Source organism: Phocoena sinus, chromosome 5 (genome assembly GCF_008692025.1).
Source record: "Phocoena sinus isolate mPhoSin1 chromosome 5, mPhoSin1.pri, whole genome shotgun sequence".
NCBI classification, from domain to species: Eukaryota; Metazoa; Chordata; class Mammalia; order Artiodactyla; family Phocoenidae; genus Phocoena; species Phocoena sinus.
In genome coordinates, this window is record NC_045767.1 from 90,647,831 (window position 1) to 90,673,977 (window position 26,147).

A 26,147-nucleotide genomic window follows, 5' to 3' on the forward strand; every position below is an offset into this window, starting at 1 on the left:
CAAAAAGCAACAGTTGGAATCTGTACAATTACAGTTGTACATGGTAGGTACTAAGAAAAATAATGGAATGAATACAAAGAGTATAAAAGATAAGTGCCTTTCTTAAGGAGCTAAGTCTATTTGGAAAGATGAGATATATGCATGTTAGATGTTAAGGTAATAACAATATATATTTGTCAAAATAAATGATAAAGATAATAATGAATTGTAGAATTTCTACAACCTTTAAGAGATCAGATATCTCAATGTGAACTCAAATGGAATGGGAAGAGTTTCTATAGAAGGGGAGATTTACACTATACCCAAAGAATGAGTAATTTTGGAAGAATGAGGAAGGACATGGGCATTCCCAAGATGAGAACAAAGGTGCTATGAGAGACAATGACAAAAGACCAAGCAAGGAGAAGACTCCACATTAGGGACTCAATGGGAGATGAGTTCTAAAAGCACTAGATTGGGCTTTGAATAACAAACTAAGATTGGATTTCAAAGGATTACAGAGACTGGGGAGACATGAAAAGGTACTTGAAGAGGATACTAACATAGTGAAATGGTTTGGATGATAAACTTGATATGCTAGCTTGCTTGGAGAAGAGGTAGGTAGCCACTGAGAATAAGTTTGATTAGCAAGGAAAAAAAAATTCAGAGAGTCAGTGGGAAGGTAGTCTAGAACACCCAGGGAGGAGGTGGTATAAAGAACAAGAGTCAGAGAGAATAATAAGAAAAAAAGGAAAAGATGATTTTTTTACAATTTATATATTAAAAATTTTCAATACAACAAAGTAATTTGGAGTCTATAAGAGATTTTACCTACGTGAATGACAAAACTCAAAATTATACCTACAGAATGACAAAACTCAAAATTATAATCCCTGGAATAGTAGTCTGGCTTCCCCAATAACAAATCAGACCTGCATTTAAGAGATCAACCAAAACATTAAATCAAATTACTTATACACAGTTCTGTGCTATGCATTACAGAAAGTTTCAATTTCACAAAATTTATTTCTACTTCTGAAGGTTTCAAATACTGGCGGCTGAATTTTCATTTTTCCTTTTTTTCCTAGAAATTAAAGTGAATAATTAAAAATGAAATCAATTTAAGCTAAACTTTTCTCTGCTGTGCTAATACAAGAAAACACTCATTCATCAACAAGTAATTAATTACTCTTAGTTGGATTTATATTTTGTGAAAGATTAAGATTGCAACTAGATTTTGAAAATACTATTCGAACAACTTTTTAAAAGTTTACTTAGGGCTTCCCTGGTGGCGCAGTGGTTGAGAGTCCGCCTGCCGATGCAGGGGACACGGGTTCGTGCCCCGGTCCGGGAGGATCCCGCATGCCGCGGAGCGGCTGGGCCCGTGAGCCATGGCCGCTGAGCCTGCGCGTCCGGAGCCTGTGCTCCGCAACGGGAGAGGCCACAACAGTGAGAGGCCCGCGTACCGCAAAAAAAAAAAAAAAAAAAAAAAGTTTACTTAGCTTTGACATCCAATATGGATACTATTAATGGCTTTTCTGGCATACCTGTATCTACCTTTCAGTGTTGCCATCAGAGTGATTATTTGCTTATTATTTTACTGCTTTCATCACTACTGTTAGATCGTAAAATGAGAGTCTTTAGTGATAATTAAATTATGCACTTCCTAGCCTAAGTGAAAAATATCCAAGTGACTGAGGATGAAAGACTTCTACCTTTCTAAATGCTGCCATAAGAGGAGTTATCTTGCGGTTATCAGCTGCATCCACATCTGCACCTGCTTGCACCAGTAACTGAACCACATCAAGGTGTCCACCATTTGCTGCCAGCCACAATGGAGTGTTCCCCTTCTTGTTACGTACATCAATGTGAGCACCCCTAAATGAATGACACAAATATCACTTTTAAATGAAATGACACAGATAATAATAAAAATCAACTATGAATTTTGTGAAAATATTTTGTAAAGGAAAAAATTGTTTAAAATATATAGGACTAAAATATATTTCTCTATCAGAATTACATTACAAAGAATTTCCAGTCATCAAATTAAAAGCCATTGAATCAAAACTAATGATATATCAATAATTGCTTTTCTTATTTTAAAAATAATGACTCTGTGCATAATTCTGAGCTTAAAATCCTGAGAAAATGTAAAATTTTCTTTAGTGAAAAATGATACATCCTGTTAATATCATAATATATTAAACAGTATCCTAGAGCACAAACAGTATCCTATGAGGTGATTATATCTTTCAGATTATTTGTATTCATGTATTTATATTATATGGCTTCATAAAAGAATGAATCTTAAAATAACATGAAGGTTTAGCACTAAGTGGGCATCATGGTAGATAAGACTCACGGTAAATAACTAGTTGATAGTAGCTACTACTAATTACTACTGTTAGGACACCATGCAGAAGTCTTTCAGACTGTTAAAGTAGGAAATCTAATTTAGCAGACAAGCAACTTTGAAAGACTGGCAAGTAACTCTTAAGTGACTGAAAACAAAAAATATCCTGGACTCTATCTCATATCTTGAACAGTTCCATAACTGTCTCTTAAAAGCCCTAATTACAGAACAAGAAAATCAACAATGAAGCCTTAGATTATTGCCAGACTTACAAGACTTAAGGTGATATCTTTGCAAAACTGTGTGGGAGATGTGAATATGGATGACAATAGCTGGAAGTTCAAATAGCTTATTATAGTACTTTAAAAGTGTATACATAGACAAAAAAGGAAGAAAAGAAGTATTTCTAGATTGCACTGAAATATATTAAACAATGCAGCATAGCTCTGGATGGGTGGAAAATAATAGATAGGTTTAAAACATAAAAAAAATACACTGCAGTTTATAGAAGTAATCACATTTGATTTTTTAATAGTTCAATTTGCACAGAGAATAGTAATCACTAGTAATACCATGTTCATATATGAAGGGTATGGTAGCATCATACCTGCCAATGAGAAGCTCACAGAATTTATAATGCCCTTTATCTGCTGCTATGGTTAAAGCTGTATCTCTCGAGGAGGGCACTGGAGGGGCATTAACATCAGCACCTTTATCCAAAAGAACTCGGCCCACCTCTGCATATCCACCAGAGGCAGCTTCCATTAGCGGTGTGAGGCCAGTCTAGGTTTGGTGGAAAATAAAAAACAACAAGTAAGAGACCAGAAAGTACTAAAATATTAAAGAACAACGATCTGGGGGAGCAATACGGTACAGCTATTACAAAATTCACGACTAAATTTCAGCACTGACACTGCTAACCTCTCTCAGTTACAGTGAGGTCTACTGAAAGCAGATGATTCTACCTAATGTCAATTTGTTGGTAAAAATTTTAAGACACATGTACTTGGCATATAACTGGCACTTAATAAATGCTCCCTCTCTTCTCTTTCATAATACTACATAGTTTTCAGCTGATAACCCCAATGTCATTATTACCTATAAAAATCTATTGCTGAGGTATTTCAAGAGTTAATGCTTAACTGAGTCATACAGAATGATTTCTGTTTAAATATATATGTAAGAGATAAATGTTACTACAAAGTACTAGAAGTATAATTAGCATATTGCTAATGTACACCTTAAATGTCAAAGCAATAAACCCATGGGTAAATCTCAGACTTTTTCTTACCTTAGCTCTGTGTTCCACATTTGCTTTTCTATCAAGCAGAAGACTAACCACTTCAGTTCTTCCTTGGAAGCAGGCTAAGGTAAGGGCAGTGTTCCGATTGGTTTCTATTTGAGCATTTATGTCAGAGCCCATGTCTAACAGGAGCTTAACGGCAGCTGTGTGCCCATTCATAGCTGCTAACATCAGAGGAGAAATGCCCAATTTGCTACCAGTTCTGGGGGTGGAAGTATGGGGAGAACAAAGGGAAAAATATATTTTTTATTTTTATTTATTTATTAAAATTTTTTTTTTTTTTTTTTTTTTTTGCGGTACACGGGCCTCTCACTCTTGCGGCCTCTCTCGTTGCGGAGCACAGGCTCCGGATGCACAGGCTCAGCGGCCATGGCTCACGGGCCCAGCCGCTCCACGGCATGTGGGATCCTCCCGTACCGGGGCACAAACCCGTGTCCCCTGCATCGGTAGACGGACTCTCAACCACTGCGTCACCAGGGAAGCCCAATATATTTTTTAAATGTCCCAGAAAAACTAGATGATAATACAGAATTCTATCTTAGGATTTAAGATTCTTTATTCTGCAGAATTATTTAAAATAATCATTCTTCTCAGCCCTACTAAATCTTTGAGATATTACCAAGACTACACTACAAATCTTTTACTACCCAGAACTAGAATAATTTCTGTATCTCATTCAACATAATGACTTGGGCTGAAAGTGATAAATTATTAAGTCATTATTAAAATGAACTTTCCATTCTAAAGTATATACTTGCTTGCTAATAAAAACATAAGACAGATGTGTTTACATTTATCATAAGAAATAAAGTGATAATTTTTTCAAGTTCTATGTCACCAATTTTAAACACTTAAATTCTAAATTTGTAATGAAGGCATTTCCTAAATATGGCATTAAAAAGTGTGCTACAAATATCTTTAACATGACACTCTTAAGGGACTTGGAGAGAGAGAATAAAACTTGCCTAGAATTAATCTCAGCTCCTGCATTTAGTAATATTTTGATAATGTTCACATAGCCACCAGAAGCAGCCAGGCTTAGAGGTGTGTAATCAGAAACATTCCTGTGCTCTTTATTTGCCCCTCGAGCTAACAATAGCTCCACCACCTGGAAAAAGAAAAGGAAAAAATGTGTTTTCTTCTTATGGTGAGACAACTTGCAAGGTGTATATTTCTGATTTCTCTTTTTTTCTGCTTTATTGTAGAACAAAAGAAGGGGAAAGTCATTCATCCTTTGCACAAAATCAGTCTCAAATGAAAGCAAAAGGTCTTAGAGGCCGATAAAGGAATCGTTTCTCAAGTAAAATCCATTTTGGAATCTGTTGAAATGGCACAGTGTTTTCATTGAAAGATCTTGACCTCATGTGTTCTTGTGCAATGCTGTTTTGGAAATTAGTATTTCTGTATTATTCCACCACACAGTGGTAAAATAGAATAAGATTTTTTCATTTATACATGTAAATGTCCTTAAAATATTTTTTAAACTTAAAATCAAAAACTAAATGTTAAAAACATTTTTGGAATAAAGCTAACACTTATCTTCCCCCAACATTTTACCATAAAAATTTTTAAGCACACAGAAAAGTTGAAAAAAATTTACATACAATCATCACCTAGATTCTACCATTAACATTCTCCTCTACCTACTTTATCACATTTATTCGTCTGTCCATCATTTTTTGATGCATTTCATTTCTAAGTAAATTGTAGACACCTGCAATTTCCCTTAAACACATCAGCATGTGTACCATGCACTAAACTCTTATTTGCTTTTAGGCTTTTTAGGGTTTTTTTAGGTGAAATTTGTAACTTTCAATAAATGCACAAAACTTAAGTGTATATTCACTGAGTATCGAGAAACGCATAAACCTAATTTGTATCGAGAAACGCATAAACCTAATTTAAATCTGTTATTTACTCATGTTCTTTCTCAGTCAATTCTAGCCAAAGATTAGTTTCATTTACCATAGATCTTCATATAAATGAATCACAGAGTGTTTGAAAGTCAACTGTGTGTATTGCGTAGCATTCCATTATGTGAATGTACTGCTTTATCCCTTCTACTGATAAACATCTCTACTGTTTCTAGTTTTGGGCAATTCTGAATAAAGTTGCTATGAACATTTCTTGTGGAAATATATTTTCATTGCTCATGGGCTCCACCTAGCAGCAGAATTTCTGGGTGCATGTTTAGTTAAGAAATTGCCAAACCTGTTCCTAAAGTGGTTGTACTATTTACACTCTCATCAACAAGGAGTTCTAGTTACTGCACATCCTCAGCAAAATTTGGTATTGTCAATCTTTATAATTTTAGCCATTCTAGTGGATGTGGCTGGTGGTATCCCACTGGGGTCTTAATTTGCATTCCCTGATTGCTGAGAATATTTAGCATTTATTTAAGTGCCATTCATAGATCTTTTGTCTATTATGCCATTTAATGCACAAAACAACTCTTTGACACAGGTACTAGCACCTTATCTTCATTTTACAAATGAGGCATAAGGAAGTTAAGGATTGCTCAAGCTCATAGCACTTATCCTTGCTCTTACTGTCAATAATATATCTAACTGGGAAATAAATAAATGTTAATGAACAGTGCTTTGCCTTAGTACCAGCTAAAACTTTACTCGTTTGAATAAAGCTATGACCAATTTTATTTTTTTTTTTGTCTTTTGGGTTTTTTTAAGTTCACATTCATAAGCATTTTCTTTTTTAAATTTCATTAAAATTTTTTTTTAATTGAAGTGTAATTGATTTACAAAGTTGTGTTAGTTTCAGGTGTACAGCAAAGTGATTCAATTATACATACATATACATACTTTTTTTTGCCAGATTCTTTTTCCTTAGAGGTTACTATAAAATATTGAGTATAGTTCCCTGTGCTATACAGTAGGTCCTTGTTGGTCATCTATTCCATACGCAGCAGTGTGTATATGTTAATCCCAAACTCCTAATTTATCCCTCCCCCACTCCTTTCTCCTTTGGTAACCATAAATTTGTTTTCTGTGTCTGTGGGTCTATTTCTGTTTTGTATATAAGTTCATTTGTATTTTTTTTTAAGATTCCATGTATAAGCGATATGATTCTTATCTTTCTCTGAAGCTATGACTAATTTTAGATGACTTTCTATCACATTTTTGCTTTTAGAGCCAGTAAGACTAACTGGCTTATGTAACAACATCATAAAAACAAGCCCCCAAACTGGCATTAGGCTATTTTATTTTACAAAGAGTCCCTTAAGCAATTAAGTAGAAAACCCTAATCAAATTTCTAAAGTTTTCTTAATTCCTTTATGCAAAGATAAGTGACCCTAGTTATCTCTCAGAGGGAATGGTCTATTCCCCAAAAGTAATAAACATTCAATATAAAAGAATTATTTTGTGATTTTATAGTAAAATGACTTTCTAATATTTTATTAATTACTTCAAAATACTTTACTGTTCTAATGACACCAAATAAAAGCAAGAGTGTTATAGGCAAAATTATTACCCTAAAAGACTTCTATAATTATTATTACTTCATCTGTTACATTTTAGTAAGAATACATAAAGATTACAGTAGGCTATAGGCTTTAACATTGCTTTGAAAGGAAGAAAATCAATTGATTTCTTTTTGATTCAATATTGAAAAATGTTATGAGACAAGTATGATTTCAAACCACACAGTGATTGAAAATTTCAGTTAAGTCAAAATTTTACTTTCATTATATATCAAAAACAGAACATTTACATTTCTGACTGATAGAATCACCTCCACTGTGGAATACAGAAAATAATTAGAATGGTGAAATAAAAAAGAAAAAGATTTTTAAGCTGAGGGTAGGAAACTCACCTGGAACGACCTAGAGTGCTTCCTAAATATATGATTCAACAACTCCCTAATTGAGAAGTTACCAATCCATAGAGACAGCACGACTGGTGAATAGAATTGGATTTAAAAAAGTGATTTAAAATGAGGTTATCCAACTAATTATTAAATGCCAGAAGAATGAGGTTATCCAACTGATTATTAAATGTCCGAAGAAGACACACAATTGAGCAAACAGAGGCTGAGCTTAAGTACCTTTCACACTAAGTACTCTGGGACAGGAAAAGATGAGTGAATATAAGCCCCACTTATCAGGAGCTTGCTGATTTGATTTGGGATGTCTTAATCATTCTCTTAGCCTGAATGCAATATAGAGGGATTCCTATGGCAGTTCGTACTTTTAGATGAGTAGGATAATAAACAATGTATGATTTTTCTGGCAAGACAGTTTATAACACTAATTCTTATCCTTTTGCTAAAAGATTATAGTCTCAGTTACTGTGATAAATCTTAATGTCTGTCCACTGTTACCACAAAGTCATATAAATTAAAGTGCACATCTGTTAAACAGAGAGAAAAAAAAATTACACTTGGGGACAATACCTCCTGTCTTCCCCCAGAACAAGCCAAAGATAGCGGTGTGTCCTTGGTTCTTTCTGACTGGGCTTCAATGTCTGCACCATTGTCCAGCAATATTTCCACAACACCAACATGACCAGCTGTAGCAGCCAAGATGAGCGGAGTAAAACCTGAAGTAAAATAAAGATCTTCTTAGCTAAGCAAAGAAACAGTGCTGTTGTCCATCAAAATAGGGCTACAAGTAGTATTTCGTCACAGAACACAAATAATTCAGAAGAAAAGTTAACAAAAGTAGGCCTTACCTTTCTTGTCTCTGTGCTCAATACTAGCTCCTCTCTCTAGCAACGTCTGTACCAGTTCCTCATGACCACCAGCACAGGCAAGCGTTAGTGCCGTGTCATGATTACTCTCAGTCTGTAAAAAATTGTTGATTAGCTCATTAGACAATTAAAAATGTTAACATCAATTACATAATATGTACATATACCAAATACACACACACACACACACACACACACACACACACACACACACACACACACATATATACCATTCTACTATATCAAACATTTGGATAGTAACCTCTTTTTTTTCCCCCACAAATGGTCAACTTGTGATTTTTTTTACACTACAAATAATACTTGAACTTTATGGGCAATTCTTCAAGCAAGAAGAAAAAAAATATGATTTTCAACCATATGCTATTTTCAACTACATGTTTTAAGAAATACTACTGTGGACTCACTTTCCCTTCTACCCATAAATGGAGTAGCATAGACAAGATTTATCTTCCCATCCCAAACGACAAAAAAAGACAAACTATTTGAAATGATGTTAGTTAGACAGGCAACACATGACAGTGATCACTGAGGACAGAAATGATTAACTTATTGTATAGCCTGGAGAGTTTCCAGGCTAAAGTGCAGGAAGAGGGTACCCAAACAGAGCCTGGCATTCTCCCTGCATTGAAAAGAGAGTTTGGAGAAGTGAAGGTGGCTAGAATTCATGGGGTAGACTACTGGAGAGGAAGGCACTACATACAGAGGGTACTCCAGAGATCTGCAGAGGGCTCCCCTTGAGTCTTCAGCTGAGCTCTGATCAACACACGTGCATAAGAAAAATTACTGGAGGCCAGGGAAAGACTACCAGAAGGGACTGAACAACACCTAGAGCTTACACAGAACTGGGAATAGTTTGGTTCCCACAGCCAGAGCAGAAAGACCCTCAAAACACACAGAATATCAAGAAAAATCCTCAGCCATTAGGCCAAATTAGCTACTTTGGACCCATCTAACAAAGCTGAAAAACAAGTCTTGAAATGAAAACATTATTTCCAAGTAACTTAACTGCATTCGAGGAACAAAGCCCCTAAAAATTTAAAGGAACAAAAAAATATAATATACAATGCATTTTGAAAGACAAACACAATTATAATTGAGACATGACACTGTTTATATACAGTTTACTTCTGACTTATGCCAGTGATAGTGACCAATAATAGATTTAACCAGTGGTCACACTCTATCATAGTATGTGGCTACCAGAAAACATAAAATTATATGAGTCTTGCATTATTTTTTTATTGTATAGCTCTGTCTAAGCCATCTTCCTGCTTTTACATGTTCACCTCTATTACAGCATTTATCCCCAGTCTTCCTTATGTTAATATTACTTATGTGTCTATCACCCTCAGGGGACTATAAATTCCTGGAAGGTAATAAACATGTCTTATTTATGTTTGCATTCTCTACCTATTAGTGATGTCTTACCTAGGAAACAATAAAAGATAGTTAAGTTGAATGAATGACAGTAGCTGTAAGGGTCATAGAATAAAAGCTATCACTAATAAAACAAAGGATTACATAAATGAAATATACATTTACTGTGTTATATAATATTATATTTATTTCAGGTTTATAAGGAAGGAATCTGATTTCAGAGAAAAGGAGACAAAGGTCAGAGAAATAACCTTCCGATGGTCACACATGCTAACAATGGGTAAAGACTGGTGTAAAAAAACCCAAGAAGATCATCGATAACAAAATGCTGCTTACCCTCTTACATCAGAGAGCAGCCCTAAGGCACAGCTGACTGAGGTGAACAGAATGCTAAGTCTATCTGTATTATGTGTTCTCTATGTTAGTATAGACAATCAGTAGAAGAGTAATCTTTATTACAAAGAGTCAACTTTATGATAAAGTTTATGAGGTTTCTAGAAGTCTTCTAGGGGTTAAAGAGTAATTCAGGAAACTGGTGCCAATCATAATAGAGAATGAAGAGACAAACGAAATTTGGAAAAGGTAAGCATGGAAAATTTCAGAGGATCAGTAAAATTTGGGTTTTTTTTCCACATTATAAAACATCAATTCAATTGACTTATTAAGCACCTTTTATATTCAAAGTACTCTGCTAGATACTCTAGCGCTGACAAAGATAAGTAAATACAGTCTCTGCTCATTAGGAGTTTACAGGTTACTGTACAGGGCAAATTTAGGTTGAAACTAAGAGAGAAATAAATATGAACAATGTGAGAGTTGAAGGAAAAGATATTTAAAGCTGAAGAAGAGGGGGAGGTTAGTCAAATTCCCTGGGCAACTTAAAAGTAGGTAACTTCACTATATTTCTGCATTAAGGTGAAATTAAAGCAATTTACAACAATCTTTTTAAGACAATAATGAAAGAATTTAAAGATTCTGAAGTGAGACTTTCACCGCTCCCCCAAATATATACTACACATTCCCAAAATGGTAAGAAATATCCTGATTTGCAATATATCAAGAAACAATTTAACTGAAGTAGGAGTTTGGGTTAAAATTAACTACTGATAAGATGCAGGTAGTTTTGAATTAAAGAAAACAGGTGTTTTGAATATTTCTAATCAAGGAAGTGAAATGTAGGTGAAGACTTTCTAGAAGGCAAAGTAACACTAAAGTTATGTTACTATACTGGTTACCAAGTCACATTCTTGGTCATATATCTAAGAGAAACCTGGAAAGGAAAAAGATGCCCAGAGCTTTGTTAAGAGCTTTCCAGGTTTATATTCTAAAGAAAATTTCCATTTAGCTCACAATATCATAAAATATACCATTCTGTATCATAACATGTTATGATGATTCAGGCTTATAAAAAATGATAAAATTATATTCAATGTAAAAATATTCTGTAAATTACCAGCATGACTATTCAATTTTACAAGATAAAAAAACAAGCAAGAATCATAAGACAAATGAAATAGTAAAGGAAAAGGCAGCTTTTAATGAGCTAGAATATAAGTGAAAAAAAAATCTGAACTATAAAAAAGTGTATCTATTCATTTCATTTAAAGTAATTAAATAAATTACTTTGAAAACTATTAGGATTTAAAGGGCTGAATATTTTTTAGACCTCCATAGTCCCAAATATCTCATTCTCTAACCACGTTAGGGGTCATGTGTAAGATTAAAAAGGATGACACTTTAGGGCATTCAATAAATGAGAAAAATCAGTAAGACAGTACGTAACCTATTTAAAACACTTCATATAAACAAGTCGAATGCATGCATTTTAAAGTAGAATGCTTTAATGGCAGAGTATTTCATATTACTATTATGAGTTAAATGAGTTTTTTCCTGGGCTCCTTAGTTTCTCATTAAATCGTGGTGAAACTGTTTTCCATGTTGCAAAAACAGAAGAAAAGAGAAATACCAATGACATTTATACCATTAAAGGTAAAACATAATTTTACATACTCTACAATTTCAGTCTTGATATGTAGGTTAAATTTAACATCTACCTCTTTAAAAGATAATGGATACATGTTAATTATTAAAAACAGGAAAAAAAGGCAAAATTACATGAGGAGGTATTTATTTTTCTCATTTTTGAGATGTGCTAGAATAAGTTATTCCAAGTTTAAGGAAAGTCTTTAGAAATTTGAGAATAAAATGTCAAGCAGTTCAGAACTGGAACACAAGTTCAGTTCATGCCAGAACACAGGTTTTAGAACCTATGAAGAGAAAAACTAATTCTTTCTCACTTTCGGCTAGCAGAGTTAATAAAAATTCACTCTATAAAATACAGAAAATATTTAATTAATTCAGGGGATTCAGCTCTAACCTTCAACGAGATTTATTGTTTCATATAAAACCATAGTTCTTAAAAATCTATATGTGATTCCTAATTTCCATATCTAGAGTACCCAGGTATAAGTTTTATTATACCACTCAAGCAAAATAAAAAGAGATTAGAGCTATGTTATCAGAATGTATAGTAAAACAGTCCCAAATAATTACTTCAAACTATCATTTATTGACGTTTCCCAAAATAAATTTTGGTAACAGCACAGTGTGTAGTATTAAACTTAAAAGTTTTGATAGTATCCAAACTTAATTCAATAAAACAATTACATGAGAGGTGGAGAGCCTGTGGCACACAAACCAAGGGTGATTTCTAGTTATAGAATGTAAGATTTGAGGAATGTTATAAAGAATGCAAACTCTTATCGTCAGCATTCTTTAAGGGCCAGAAATTACACACATGATTCCAGCTAATCCTTGTTTAAAATATTAGTTCCCTATTATAATGATCAACTAAAGGACCATTTTTCAAAAATCATTAGCATTTAGAAAAAGAGACTTATATACTGAGGCATTAAAAAAAAAAAAAATCGGGGGCTTCCCTGGTGGCGCAGTGGTTGAGAGTCTGCCTGCCGATGCAGGGGACTCGGGTTCGTGCCCTGGTCCCGGAGGATCCCACATGCCGTGGAGCGGCTGGGCCCGTGAGCCATGGCTGCTGAGCCTGCGCGTCCGGAGCCTGCGCTCCGCAACGGAAGAGGCCACAACAGTCAGAGGCCCGTGTACCGGAAAAAAAAAAAAAAAAAAAAAAAAAAAAAAAAAAAAAAAATCACACCTCTTTTGTTCTTCCTTAAGATTTGTGGTAAATATGCCGTATGGCCAAGGAAATATGCTAAACAGATGTAAAGATTAAACACACATGACCCTTTGCTATCTAGGCAGACCCATTTTCTAGATTTTAGACCCAGAGTCTTATTTTTGTTTGTTTGAAAGCTGGCTCCACTAAAAAATTGGCTGTTAGGCAAGGCCTCTTTCCTTACCTGTAAAATGGTAATAGCAACAGTACCTACTTCATGGAATTGTTACAGAGATTAAGTTAAAGAAGTAAGTATCTGTAAGAGTAAGAATGTACATGTTGGGCTTCCCTGGTGGCACAGTAGTTGAGGGTCCGCCTGCTGATGCAGGGGACACGGGTTTGTGCCGCGGTCTCGGAAGATCCCACATGCCGCGGAGCAGCTGGGCCCGTGAGCCATGGCTGCTGAGCCTGCATGTCCGGAGCCTGCGCTCCGCAACGGGAGAGGCCACAACAGCGAGAGGCCCGCGTACCGCAAAAAAAAAAAAAAAATGTACATGTTAAGTTTTGTTAAATAAACAAATGGAAGATCCAATTATTAGAGGAATTTTAATCTTTCAAAATAGAGGAAGAATCTTAGTATTAACTTTTTCATCATATCACCTGTCTGTAATGGCACAGCACTGTCACACATAAACCAAAATATCCATTACGTAAAATCTCATGGAATTTGTATTGAGAATCTAGAAAAAACTTCAGGTGGATTAAGCATAAAAGAATCTTTGTATTTATCACTTTAAGTACCTTCTTGGTATCATAAAAACTAGTAAGTTAAAAAAACTAACACTGAAGGTTAAAGAAAAAATGGTGAACAATTATTTCCAAATAATTACTTTGTATTATGTGTTCCAAAACAGGAAATTTCTAACTAAGCAGTTATGGTAAACTCCATGAAAAGTATTGTAACTCTTATTAGGCTAACCCAACTGAAAAGCCTCAATGTAAAGACCAGATAAAGAAGCAGATTTTTAAGGAACCATAGTCAAATCTTTTTACATAAGTATGTCTACTACATTTAAAATGTACATCGTTTGTTCAAATTAACTTTTTAAAAGTATTTATATGTAACTTCTCAGAAATTAATTTATGGTTGGTTGAGTGGTATAGTCAGGTAAAATTTCATTATCACTATAATCTCAAATTCAATAAAATCATGATCATCCTTGATGGAACCTTTTCTGTAGCTGATTGATTAATTGATTTAATTTTGGCTGCACCGTGCAGCATGCGGGATCTTAGTTCCCCAACCAGAGATCGAACCTGCCCCACTGCAGTGGAAGTGCAGAGTCTTAACCACTGGACCACCAGGGAAGTCCTTGTGGCTGTTTTATTTTAAAGCATTAAAAAAAAAAAAGAAGAAACCCTTTATATTTTGGTGAATTTTTACTTTTGCTTATGGATCAATTTTTGACCTCACAAAATTAGAAAATATACTTCTGGTTAAAACATTAACAGACTCAGAGCAAAACAGATTAGAGGAAAATAATGCAAATTCAATAATAAGTTCAATCCAATTCTATAATGCTGTCAATATGAAATGTAAACCATTGTGGTTCACCAAATGAATGTCTACTTTTTTTTATGAGACTAAAAATGAAGCCCTATAGTATGGTATTTGGAAGGGTGCCTTTGAAGTCAAACCAACCTAAGTTTGACTCCAGCCCCACCATTTCTTAGTTAAATGAAGTGATTGTAAGCCAAATGCTTAATCTCTCTCTTAGTCTAGGTTTCTTCGTCAGGAAAATGGGTGTTTAAGAGTAGCTACCTTATATGTGTAATCTGAAGATTGAATAAAGTTATTCCTTAAAAAAAGCCCTTAACTATTTTAGGTGCTCAAAAAAAAGTTAGCTCATATAAAATAAGGGAAGCAAGTAAGAACAGAAATGAAATTCCTTTTTCATAGTATTACCAAGAAACATCTTAATGAAAAGGAGGCTTTATTTCAATAGCTTAATAGTACAGGCCCTTAAGGATGCAATAATACAAACACACACACACACACACACACACACACACACACACACACACACACACAGACTCTCTCTCTCTCTCTCCCTCTCCCCCATCCCCCCTCCCTAAAATTGATGCTTATAAAGAAGTGATCATTTATAAAACTGCAAGTTTTATAATGTACACCACCACCCTCACACTAGTCTCTCCATCAGGCATTAATCAAAACACAAAACTAAATAAACTTCAAACATTTCTCAGTCCTGAAGAAAGCCACATACCCTTACCTCATTCAGCAGTCTTCTAAGCTAGGCTGCTTGGCATTTCTTCAGGACACAACACAAGCTACCTTCTCTTTTCCAACCTCACTTTGCTCTTGACATTTCATGGTAAACTAATTCTTTTAAAAAACTTGTTTTTTAAACTTAACAGTGTTATAGAAACAGACACATAGACTTACTACATATTTCAGTCAGCAAGATCAGAATTTTCAAAGACAATATAAATGTAACTGAGTATATATGCTATATAAATAGAATCCAATATGAATTTTAAAACACATCTTCTAATTTAAGCTTAGAAGAAAATACATAATCTTAAATAAGTTCTTTCTTTTTACATCCGTTTTTAAACTAAAGTTTAAGAAAAAAAGATTACTTGATGACATCAGAAACCAGATCTTCACAATAATTATCAGTAATAATCCGTATTCGGTATTTTATTTTTTTAAATGTGGATTCTAATTTATAACTGTGGCTCAGGTCTTTGCCCAGAGACAAAGCAGTCTAAGATGATTTAAATAACTGATTAATGTTTCTAATGATGATATAATTCCAGCTAAAAACTATCACTCCTGAGTTTGGAGCTTACCTGTGCATCAATATCAATGGCAGGGTAGATAGGAAGCATGGCTGAAGGAGAGATGATAGGACTTGGAGTTGGAGTCTGAGGTTGGGAAATGGAAGCAGCGATACTGTGGGTAGGAGTGTTTGACATTGCAGATGCTCTTCCACTGACTGCTGTTGAATAAAATAACTGTACTTAATGAGGATGAAACATTGTTAGGTAACAGCAAGAAATAGTTGTCAGAAAATATTTAAATATCTTTAAAAACAAAATATCTACAGGTAGACTGCCATAGCACTAATAACTCATTTTCCTGGTTATTTCTGACACTGGACAACAGACCAAAATTTAAATATATATTGAGAGTAACCCATTTGCTAAACAATAAACCATATGAAAAACAAATTCCCCTCTTATGGTATGTAATCACAAAACCTTAATTCAAAATAACCCTGAAAACAAAACTATTTTTATGAATTAAAATTAAATATATATGCAAATGGTTATCCATTATATCTTCTTAATCAGAAAAGGAATAAAAGTTAAAATAGTCAAGTTAAGAAGGAGAAAATGTGTCTTTTACCTGCCAATTTCACACCTTATTTTCTAGAACTAATGAAAGTAATATCACTGTTTGGGGACATTCGCTATTGAATATTTAAAATACTTCCTATTCTTTTATTAACTGCAGACAGGGGGTGGCCCTCAGTATGACAGCATATATATATAAAAATTTGATCCTCACACAGAAATAGTTTCTCACATACAGAATTATTCTGAAGGGCGTAAAACGCTCACCAATCAATCTAGCAATCACACTGACTTAGGAGACAAAATTTAAATATTAGGGTAGAAAAAATGTATGCATGCAATCAGCCTTCAAATATAGATTACTGTTAGTTCTTCTAAGTATAATTTTGCCATGATATTATTTTCATCAAAATAAGCAAATTAAGAAGGGGCTAATTAGGTCAGTACTTGAGATGGGAGAATTCCAAAGGTGGTAGCAGTTGAGGGTACTTTATTCCCTCATCAACTCACTTCTGGAGTTGCCATGTGAACATCAATCCTTTTTCCCCCTTATTAAAAATGCTATAGCACTAGAGTCTAGGCATTAATCTTTGAATTATCAACAGTAGTGTGGATGTATGTTACCAATGTAGTTATCAACTACATCAGACAGAAAACAATCATGATTCACAACTGTATCTGAAACCAGGCAAAAGAGGTTATGCTCCTACCAAGAACAAAACTGAAATAGACCTTATCATAACAATTATAAACACAATTGTCAATTAAGAAATCTATTTTACATGAAATCCTTAGTTCAGGCACAAACATACACTATACATTATAGCAACACACATTCTAAAATTATACATTTTTAAGTCCACTTAAAAGCCAAAGGAAGAACAAAGGAGGAAACAAAACAAAACAAAACAAAACAAAACAAAACACACTATTTGAATCCTTAGGGATCCAGATCAATAGAAAAGGGCATGTATTCAACACTAACATGTTAATCATCTAATGACCTTGATATTGTTACTCCACGTTGACAGTTTTGTATGTTAAGAAAAAGATCAAGACAATTCAAATGTACACATTCTAGATATAAATTTCAAGACCATATAAAATCTATGGCTCTTAAAATGGGTTCCATATTCTCCTCTGATTAGACTGATTTTCACAAATGAAAATGCTAAACACAAAATTAGCTTAAACAGAATGAACACCAATCTGTCCAAAAAACTGAATTTTATTTCATGATACTGAACAAAAAAATCTAAGTTTATTGTTAAATGACTAAATTATAATTTACATTTCAATTTGAATAAGTTCTTTTAAAGAATATATTAGTTTTCTTATTTTTGGTCAAACTGGTTGTTCTTATCACCTCTTCTAAAAGGAGACAGGAAAAATCAATTCCCTCATTTAATTCCCTTGGGGTACCTATGATATTGGTTTACTAAAACTAAATAGCTGCCTGTCACTCATCCATTCTCTACAATTAAAAGTAACAATTGTAAATATGTAGGTACCTGAAGGAACCATGGTACAGACCAGATCTTTACATGTGGAACTTCATTTTAGGGTCAGAGAGGGAAAACCAGATGCTCAAAGAAGTTTTAACGTCAGGTAAGGAAAGAGGGAACTTGACAGCACAGCAAAGGCAAGTTGTTAAGACTGGTTAAATAGGGAACTGATTTTGCTTTGGCTAGTACAGAAACCAAGGAAGATAGAAGATTCTGACCAGCCAAGTACTAGAGAAAAAGAGACTGAATCTTATAAAAGCAGTCTAATAAATGGGGACTAAGGAATAAAGAACAGACATTACGCTGAAGGAGAGAAGGAAGACTGAGCCTAATGAAGTTGTAAGATATTAAAAAACCCAAAGAAAGAAAAATGGAAATGGTCATTAGTCAACTGAAATAACAATTACTACCATAGAAGAAGTTTAAAGGCTGTGGAAGTGAGTGTATATGTGTATGTTTGTGCACGTGCACATGCATGATGCAGGAATGGGTTGCAGGGAGGTAGCTGGATGTTTTTAATCCTGTTCTTTCTTCTGGCCATCTCTCCTCTCCCCATATAAATGAGAATAAACAGGTAAAGTATTTTTATAATATGACAAGTATCTGTCATATTTCCTAAGAAGTTATAAGCTTTAAAAAATAATTTTATATGAAAACACCTGGAACACATAGGGAGAATTTAATTGTTTTCATTTGGTAAACAAATCAACAGAAAAACTACTTTACAAACCTCCGATAATTCTGATCAGCATAAAAATTATACAACTGGCAAATCATTACTGAACTATGCCCAAGAACATCAGGTAAATTCTGATAGCATATCAAAAAATTTTTAATATTCATCGGTATGGAATGTCCATTCTTCATTTAATTGAATAAATAACATTTAATTCTACACATTCTTTGGTAGTTGAATTGACATATTATAAAGAACACCATTATGATCTAGATTAATGGCCATGAAAGTAATATCAAATTTGGCATTTGGAGCTACTGTGCTTCAATTTTCATAAGATATATACTGTTTTTAAAATTACATTCCCAGTTATTATAACCCACTAATGGTGATTAGTAGTAACTTTCAAATCTATAGGAAAAATGTATACTTCTTAATATAAGAAGATTTGTAGTTCTTACTAACAATTAATAGCATTTTTTCCGATGTAGTTACTGTACCCTCTAAGATTAGCAGAGACTTTCATTCCACATACTATTGTTGACGTGATACTAAAAGAAGACTAGGAAACTTTAGAGCAATTTCTAAATACAAAATCTGTCTCATTAGCTGGTTTCTTAGTTTCTGAATGTTAGCTAAATATCTCAACACTATACAATTTCATTTTCTTTTATTCTTTTAAAAGATTAAAGTTAAATTATGTATAATCTCATCATAATATATAATGCTACTTAAACATAGTTTCAAAATTAGAAAAAATTTAATCATCCTTTAAGTATAGACCAAAGAATTAAAAGGGGGGAAGAGAGCAGATGAAAATTATCAAAATTCACCTATTTACTCCCTTTGTTTTCCCCTGTTAACCTTCTTTTTCTGTTTTTTTTTCTTTACTTTTTTTTTAAGTGAAGAAAATTATTCTTTTCAGTACAGTACTCTTATGGCTTATAATCCTGTAAAATCTCATTCTACTACTTTGTTACAGAACTCACAAAAACTAAGTACCCCAAACTAGAACCATTAAAACAACCCCTAAAATATTTCTTTTTGCCAATGAATCTGATTAAAATGGAAAAAAATTTCTCTGCCTACCCATTTAAAGATATATCATTTATGATACTATCAAGGGACCACACCTGCTCATAATACAATTAGAAAGAAACTACACATGAACATTCACAGGGGATAAATCACTGACATACAGTATAATCAAACCTTATTTGGTTTGGTACTTTATTATTGTTGTAAAAGTATTTACTTTTTTTTTTTTTAATATCCATCAGGTTTGAAGTCTGATCCATTAGGATATAAAGTATTTCTGTTCACAAATAAGCTTTCTGATATATACTACTAGTTTTGCACTTCAACTTCTATCAATTTCCCAGTTTACTGGTGTGAATACAGAAGCAAAAAAGCCAAAATTTTATCAGTATTCTGAACTTAAAAGAGAAAAAACAAAACCAAAAACAAACAAAAAAATCAAACATCAACCTGACTACCGAAAAACCTAGATTCCCAGCCTACCCACCTAAGTCAGAAAGTTTCAGCCACTTGCATTGAATAAGCTAATCTTTAATTTGACCTGTATCCATCTGAGAACGTCTGAGATTGAACTAATATTTCTAAAGATATACATGGTTCAAGAGTCCAGAAATAGTTCTCAAGTTGGGTAATGGCAAAAAATTCTGGCACACTCTTACTCGCCTTAAGCAAATCATATTTGATACCTGCTCATAACAATATAACCCACCTGCCATGATGTCATCCAGCGTGTCATTGAGGGTCTGAGCAGGGCTGGCTACCATTAACCCTTGTTGTGTTTCTGTCAGAATTCCTTGCCCCAGCCCTGCCAACTGTGCTTGGCCCAGTACTGGCTGTCCAACTATCACTCCTTGCAGTTCTGTAAGATTTGCGATGGACCCTGGAGGCAAGGGACCTGCCGCCAGAGGCAAAGCTTGAGGCATGGCCAGAGGCTGGACTGGTGCAAAACCCATCTGAGCAGCAGTTTGCTGGGGTTCATCTTTAAGCAAAACGGGATCCACTTGCTGTAACCGTGCATAGTCTCCCTCGGAAAGCTGTTCTCCAACCCCAACAGGAGTTAGCAGTCCCAGATGTTGGCAAGACTGTTGCTGCTGCTGCTGAAGTTGAATTCTTTGAGCTTTAACCTCTAGATACTGCTTTTTTAGCTGCTGCTGAGTTTTCAGTTGTAATTCTCGTTCTACTTTCTGTAGTTCCTCCAAAATCTTTTGTTTCTTCTGAATTTGTTCCTCCCTTGTTTTGTTCAGCTCCTCGATCTTCTCCTTGGTAAGTTGGTCAGCATGAGCCAGTTCCAAGGACTGCAGCTGTGCATTCTTTTCTATGGCTTCTTTTATCCTCTGTTCCAGTTCTGTTAACTTTCCCTGAGCCTCTTCTACAATGCTCTCTGGAGACTGATTGGTGATGTAACCCTGTACATCCTGGCTGTTTGCTGGCAAATGGCTGCTGGACTTTTGTTTAGAAGCAGCTGTGTGAAAAAGAAACCCCCTCAGAAGTGCACATGAATGGCATCCTCATTACAGAGTTACTGTTGGGAGGTTTAGTGCCAACAGTTATGCACCAAGTTAATATATCCATAGAAGGTGAAAATGCACTGTTAAGGAGTTAAAAACAAATCCACCTTCTTTATCATAAATATAAAATGTATGTATTTTATGTGCATAGAGTAATCTTTGGGAAATTAATTTCAGAATTTTAAAATATCACATGGTTAAAATTAGACAATAGAGGGATGCAGGTTTGTGATATCTAAGTGGTACAATTAAAGTAAAATCTAAGGCTATGTGTAGATAGATACCTCATCTGGTCATAAAGATGTAAAAACTTATCATAAGAACAGAAAAATAATGCTAAATTATTAAGATGTAGGGAACACTTAAACCTCTAAGTCAAGGTTTTTCTACATTTAATAGTCTGTGCCTTTTAAACACACACACATACACACAAAGAGTACTCAAACCACTGAGAAGTGCCAGGAAATTAAAATCCAACTAAAATATATGTCTTTGTTGGGGCCTACCATCTCCAAGACTGATAAAGGTAAGATAGAAATTCACATATTCACAAAGCTACCTGGCCAGTAGAGAAATGGGATTCAGTTTCCCTGGAAGAAAAGATGCTGAACTATGACATCCACTGTATCTTCTGACAGCCAGGTGAATAAACATATCTGGCTATCGGTATAGCAATCATTTGCTTGCTATACCAACTGAAAAAGGTGCCAAGGCTCTAGATTGGTAGTGGTGATTGAAAAGAACTGGTGGAAATACTTAGTATTCTTGTTGGTAAAATAATATAGGTAGCCAAAAACCAAAAAATTAAAACCACATTGGTTCCTCAGGTAAAACTTTCTAAAAGGAAAAACTGATTAAAACTGGTAGCTGTAATCTTTTGGGACATAACTTACGAACATGCATGATGTAACTTCCACAAACCAAATATGGACCTCAGAGTTCTAGAGCAACAAATAACCGTATCTGAAGTAACTTTGAATTCTTGGTTGAGAAAAGGTATTCCAGATATAAAATCTATATTAAAACCAGTTATTCTAAAATAAAATTTAATTTTGATCTAGCTTATTAATCTTATGCCTCATATCACTACAGAAATTTTAGTAATTTACAAAAATGTCACCCAATTATACGCAGCCTAACATTTTAACATGAATAGAAATGACTAGTTATTAGAGGAAATCATGGATAATCAGAATTGCATCAAAGATGAGCATCTGAATTTCTACTGCTAATACTTCTGATTCCAGCACAAATTAGTGTTCTTAACTATGTTCTCTCCCAATAACATGCTTTTTTCATTGTTAAAAAAAAAATCTTCAATTATGCCGACCTAGTAAAATTCATTTTTTGTGGAATAATAATTTTAAATGGCCAGTTTTTGGTTTTTTTTTGCAATCTTATCATTTTTACTTGGACAACTTGTTAAGTCTTTAGAAGTATAACTGACCTTTATTCCTGATGGGAAGAGTAGTGGCAACATTGGCAGGTGGTTTGTCAGGCTCCTGAGGTGGGACAACCATGGGCAGTGCTTGAACTGGTACACGAGGAGCCTAAGACAAATGAAACTGATTATATATCTGCTTTTCCTACACCTTCCATTACATAATTTGCTTTAAATGAAGAATAAGTTACAAAGATCCATTCGAAATATTTTTTCATATGACAATCTCAGGCGATATATTTACTTAAAATGTGTTGGTATCAAATTATTTTCCATGACTCTTTTTTTTCAGGCCATGCTGCACAGCTTGCGGGATGGGATCTTAGTTCCCCGACCAAGGATTGAACCCGGGACCCAGCAGTGAAAGCGCTGAGTCCCAACCACTGGACACCAGGGAATTCCCTCCATGACATTTTTTTAATGAACTTTGAAATCAAAAGATTATTCTGGCCACAGTAAGAAAGCAAAGCAAAATCATATCAATCTAGAATCTGAATATTACATCAGAGGTTCATTAACCATATCAAGTACGTTATCTATAAAAAGAACTACATATTATAACAAAAAACAATCTAGTTTAATCTTGAGCTATGACCGAAAAAGGGAAAAAGATGATATAACATAAAATGCTTTAGTTTAGAAGCTTACCCTATTTAAATCGTGGGATGGGGGCGTTAACTGAGTGACATCTGGTGGAGGGGCTGAAAGCAAGTTATTAGGATAGTCCAAAAGGTAGCAAACAACGCTTGTATGACCACCTTTTGCTGCTTCTATCAACATAGTCGAGCCATCCTAAAAGAGTGAATATGGAAGGGGAAAAAAATTTTTTTTAAAGTTAATTTACAGAAACATTAAGGAAGATATAGCCAACAGGCCCCAGACACATTAAAGTTTTAGGTTTAGTAAAGAACACTTTTCTCCAAAAACAGAAGAAAATGAACACATTTAGAATGCCAATACAAGTGGAACTTATAGATAATAATTTGTTATGCTCAAGAGTGAAAATTAATTCACAATGCTACCTGAAACATTTGAGTTACATACTTTTAAACGGTGAGTAGGATCTGCCCCATGAGCCAAAAGTAGTTCCACCACTGCCAGATGACCCCCTGCACAAGCCAGGGACAGTACAGTATGGTCATTGTTAGCTGTGGTTCTATTCACATTTGCTCCTAAAACAGACAAGGCATGATAAATCATGTTAATAGAGTGTTGTTTCTTAAATTATGGTAAACTTCAAAATCGAAGAGTAGAGAGAACAGTATAATGAAGCCCCACATACCCATTACCCAGCTTCAATGATTATAAACATGGCCATCTCATTTCACATATACCCACATCCATTCTCCTCTCCCATCTTGAATTATTCTAAAACAAATCCCAGACAAACATGATATAATTTCATCCATAAATGTTTCAGTATGAACCATTAAAAGATAATGATAAAAGTATATATTATTCCTAATATAATCACTGTTTTAAGAAAGTAAAATATAAAATTTTATCTATATTTTAATATCTTCAGTGGGAAAGATGACTAAAAACCAATAAAAAATAAACCACACTGCCCTCTATGGGCCAAATATGGAAGGAATTAACAAAAAAATAGTAAGTAATAGTAGTATAATCTTTTTTCATTGGGAAATATCTGAGAATGAAAACAGGTATATTTTCCGCTTAATATGAATTCATCCCTGATTTGGAGCACCGTGCTATGCATGTGGGAAATGGAAATAAAATACCAGGAAGAAACTGGAATCAGATTCATTAAAATTAAAGAAGAGAGGAGATAATAACTGAAAATAATTTCATTCTTGAGAATACTATGTCTTATTTATAAACATATAACACAAGGAAGTGTTCAAATTGCCTAAAATACTTTGACCAGTAAGTTATTTCTGATTTATTTTCTTTACCTACAAACAATTTCAAACTTTAGGCTACCTTTGTTATTAAGGATTTTGGTATTCAAAGTAGAATAAATGACCATGAATGAAAATGCATTTTTGGCATATTTGTTCCATTTCAATTTTGATTTTTTGGGGGGGGTGCTATATTTATGACCACCTCTCTATATTTTACAAAGAAGGAAACTTAGGCCCAAGGAAATATAAAGAAGAAAAGTGACCTGCCTTCAAATTAATCAGTGGCAGAAACAACATAAAAATCCAGGTTTTGAGATATATTATTACATAAACAGAAAAGACTTCAAGGTATCTAAACCCTCAAAGTTTTTTACATAGAGAAATTTTTCTGTATTGAAATGTTTTTTAACAAGGGTGGTATTCGGTATCAGAACTCTTCACAGTTTGGAATGGTTCTATGTGTTGCAGGGTGTTTATCAACTACCCACTCACAAAAATCTCAGTAGCATCCCTCCACCACGTGACACCTCCAAAATGTTATTTACCTGTAAATCTCTTAATACCCAAGGGCAGGGGATAGATACCTGTGGAAAAAAATTACTGCCTTACACAAACCTACCTTTACTAATTAGGAACTGAACGGTACAAACATGACCAGCTCTTGCAGCTTTCATTAAAGGAGTTCTTCCACCTTCAGATTCATGCTCCTGTTTAAAAACCACAGACTTACTTGATATTTAATTTCTAATGAACAATTATTCCCTTTCATGAAAATCAAAAGGAAGAGAACTGAAGTAATTTCAGAATCTAAATATATTAAATAACATGCTTTGAAGTAAATCTAGGAATACATTCTTTAATTTAAACAATCTCAAATTGGAAACATGTTCTATGGAAATGGGGTTATATTCATGTGATTGTTACACCCTCATCTAAATCCATCTGGGTAATTTTTCCTTCTGTCTACAAAAAGGACTGTGGAACTTGAACAATGAATGGCACTCTAGCACAGCCCTCTCCAAACAATCAACATTATCAACATTATCCTAATCCACTACAAGTGATTTTCTTTCCATAAGTTTGTATCCTACGTGTATGAATTTCTCTAAGTATATCACTCTCTGTCTTTACAGACTTCCCATTATCTCTATTTTACCTTACATAAAAATAACAAGGCTAGTGATATTTAATACCATCAATTATAAGATATTACTAGAGATTTCTGGGCTTCAAAAGGATGGAGAACCAGCTGCATTTTTGCAATTCAGAATATCAGCACAGGAAAAATTTTCAGATCTTAACAGTATAAAGGTTTGAGAAAAAAACACCTTTTATAAAGCATTTTACATGCCAATATTTTTTACACTTACATCTGATGATTCTTCTCTTAAGTCATACACTAAGTTGTTTTCATTGCAATTAACTAAGCAAGATTACATTGCTGTATGTTTCACAGTCACTGTAGTAAACACTGGAAATTTAGTTCCTAAGCTGAAGAAGCTCAAAACCTAATAAGAAGAATATATGCATGACTAGCTAGAATATAATGTGCATCATAAGTTCTCCAAGAGTTGTACCAACACAGAGCTGAAGGAGGCCACAATAGTAATCTAATTTAACCCTCTCCTTTCATAAATGAGGAAAGAGAAGTTAAGTAAAGTTAAGAAATCAGTTAACTGAGGAGCCTGTTTCTGCCTGCATGTGAGTTTCTGTCATAAACTATGAACTTCTACAGGAAAACACATTTGCTTATTAATCTCAGCCCCATGAACACACGGGTGCTTATGTTTTAACTAAAACCTACCTTTCTTACTCCCTCACAGGCTAAACTGGAAGAATGACTATTTTCCCCACACAC

The 26,147-nt window shown here is 34.2% G+C and overlaps 1 protein-coding gene across 12 annotated transcripts in view; it reads right to left on the reverse strand.

Annotated features, from left to right (window-relative positions):
* The window catches only part of ANKRD17 (ankyrin repeat domain 17), a 161,837-nt gene that overhangs the window by 43,731 nt on the left and 91,959 nt on the right, over positions 1–26,147 (reverse strand). For 5 of the 12 annotated variants that reach the window (XM_032632407.1, XM_032632405.1, XM_032632411.1 and 2 more), the window contains exons 11-22: positions 24,909–24,996; positions 23,469–23,596; positions 23,073–23,216; positions 22,431–22,533; positions 20,185–20,937; positions 15,750–15,898; positions 8,327–8,438; positions 8,049–8,194; positions 4,604–4,746; positions 3,627–3,840; positions 2,943–3,118; positions 1,695–1,857 (exon numbers count right to left, since the gene is read on the reverse strand). In XM_032632407.1, coding sequence (XP_032488298.1) covers positions 1,695–1,857; positions 2,943–3,118; positions 3,627–3,840; positions 4,604–4,746; positions 8,049–8,194; positions 8,327–8,438; positions 15,750–15,898; positions 20,185–20,937; positions 22,431–22,533; positions 23,073–23,216; positions 23,469–23,596; positions 24,909–24,996 — 2,319 coding nt within the window. The remainder of the gene's footprint in view (positions 1–1,694; positions 1,858–2,942; positions 3,119–3,626; positions 3,841–4,603; positions 4,747–8,048; positions 8,195–8,326; positions 8,439–15,749; positions 15,899–20,184; positions 20,938–22,430; positions 22,534–23,072; positions 23,217–23,468; positions 23,597–24,908; positions 24,997–26,147) is intronic. The other 7 variants (XM_032632415.1, XM_032632413.1, XM_032632416.1 and 4 more) reach the window with 3 other exon arrangements.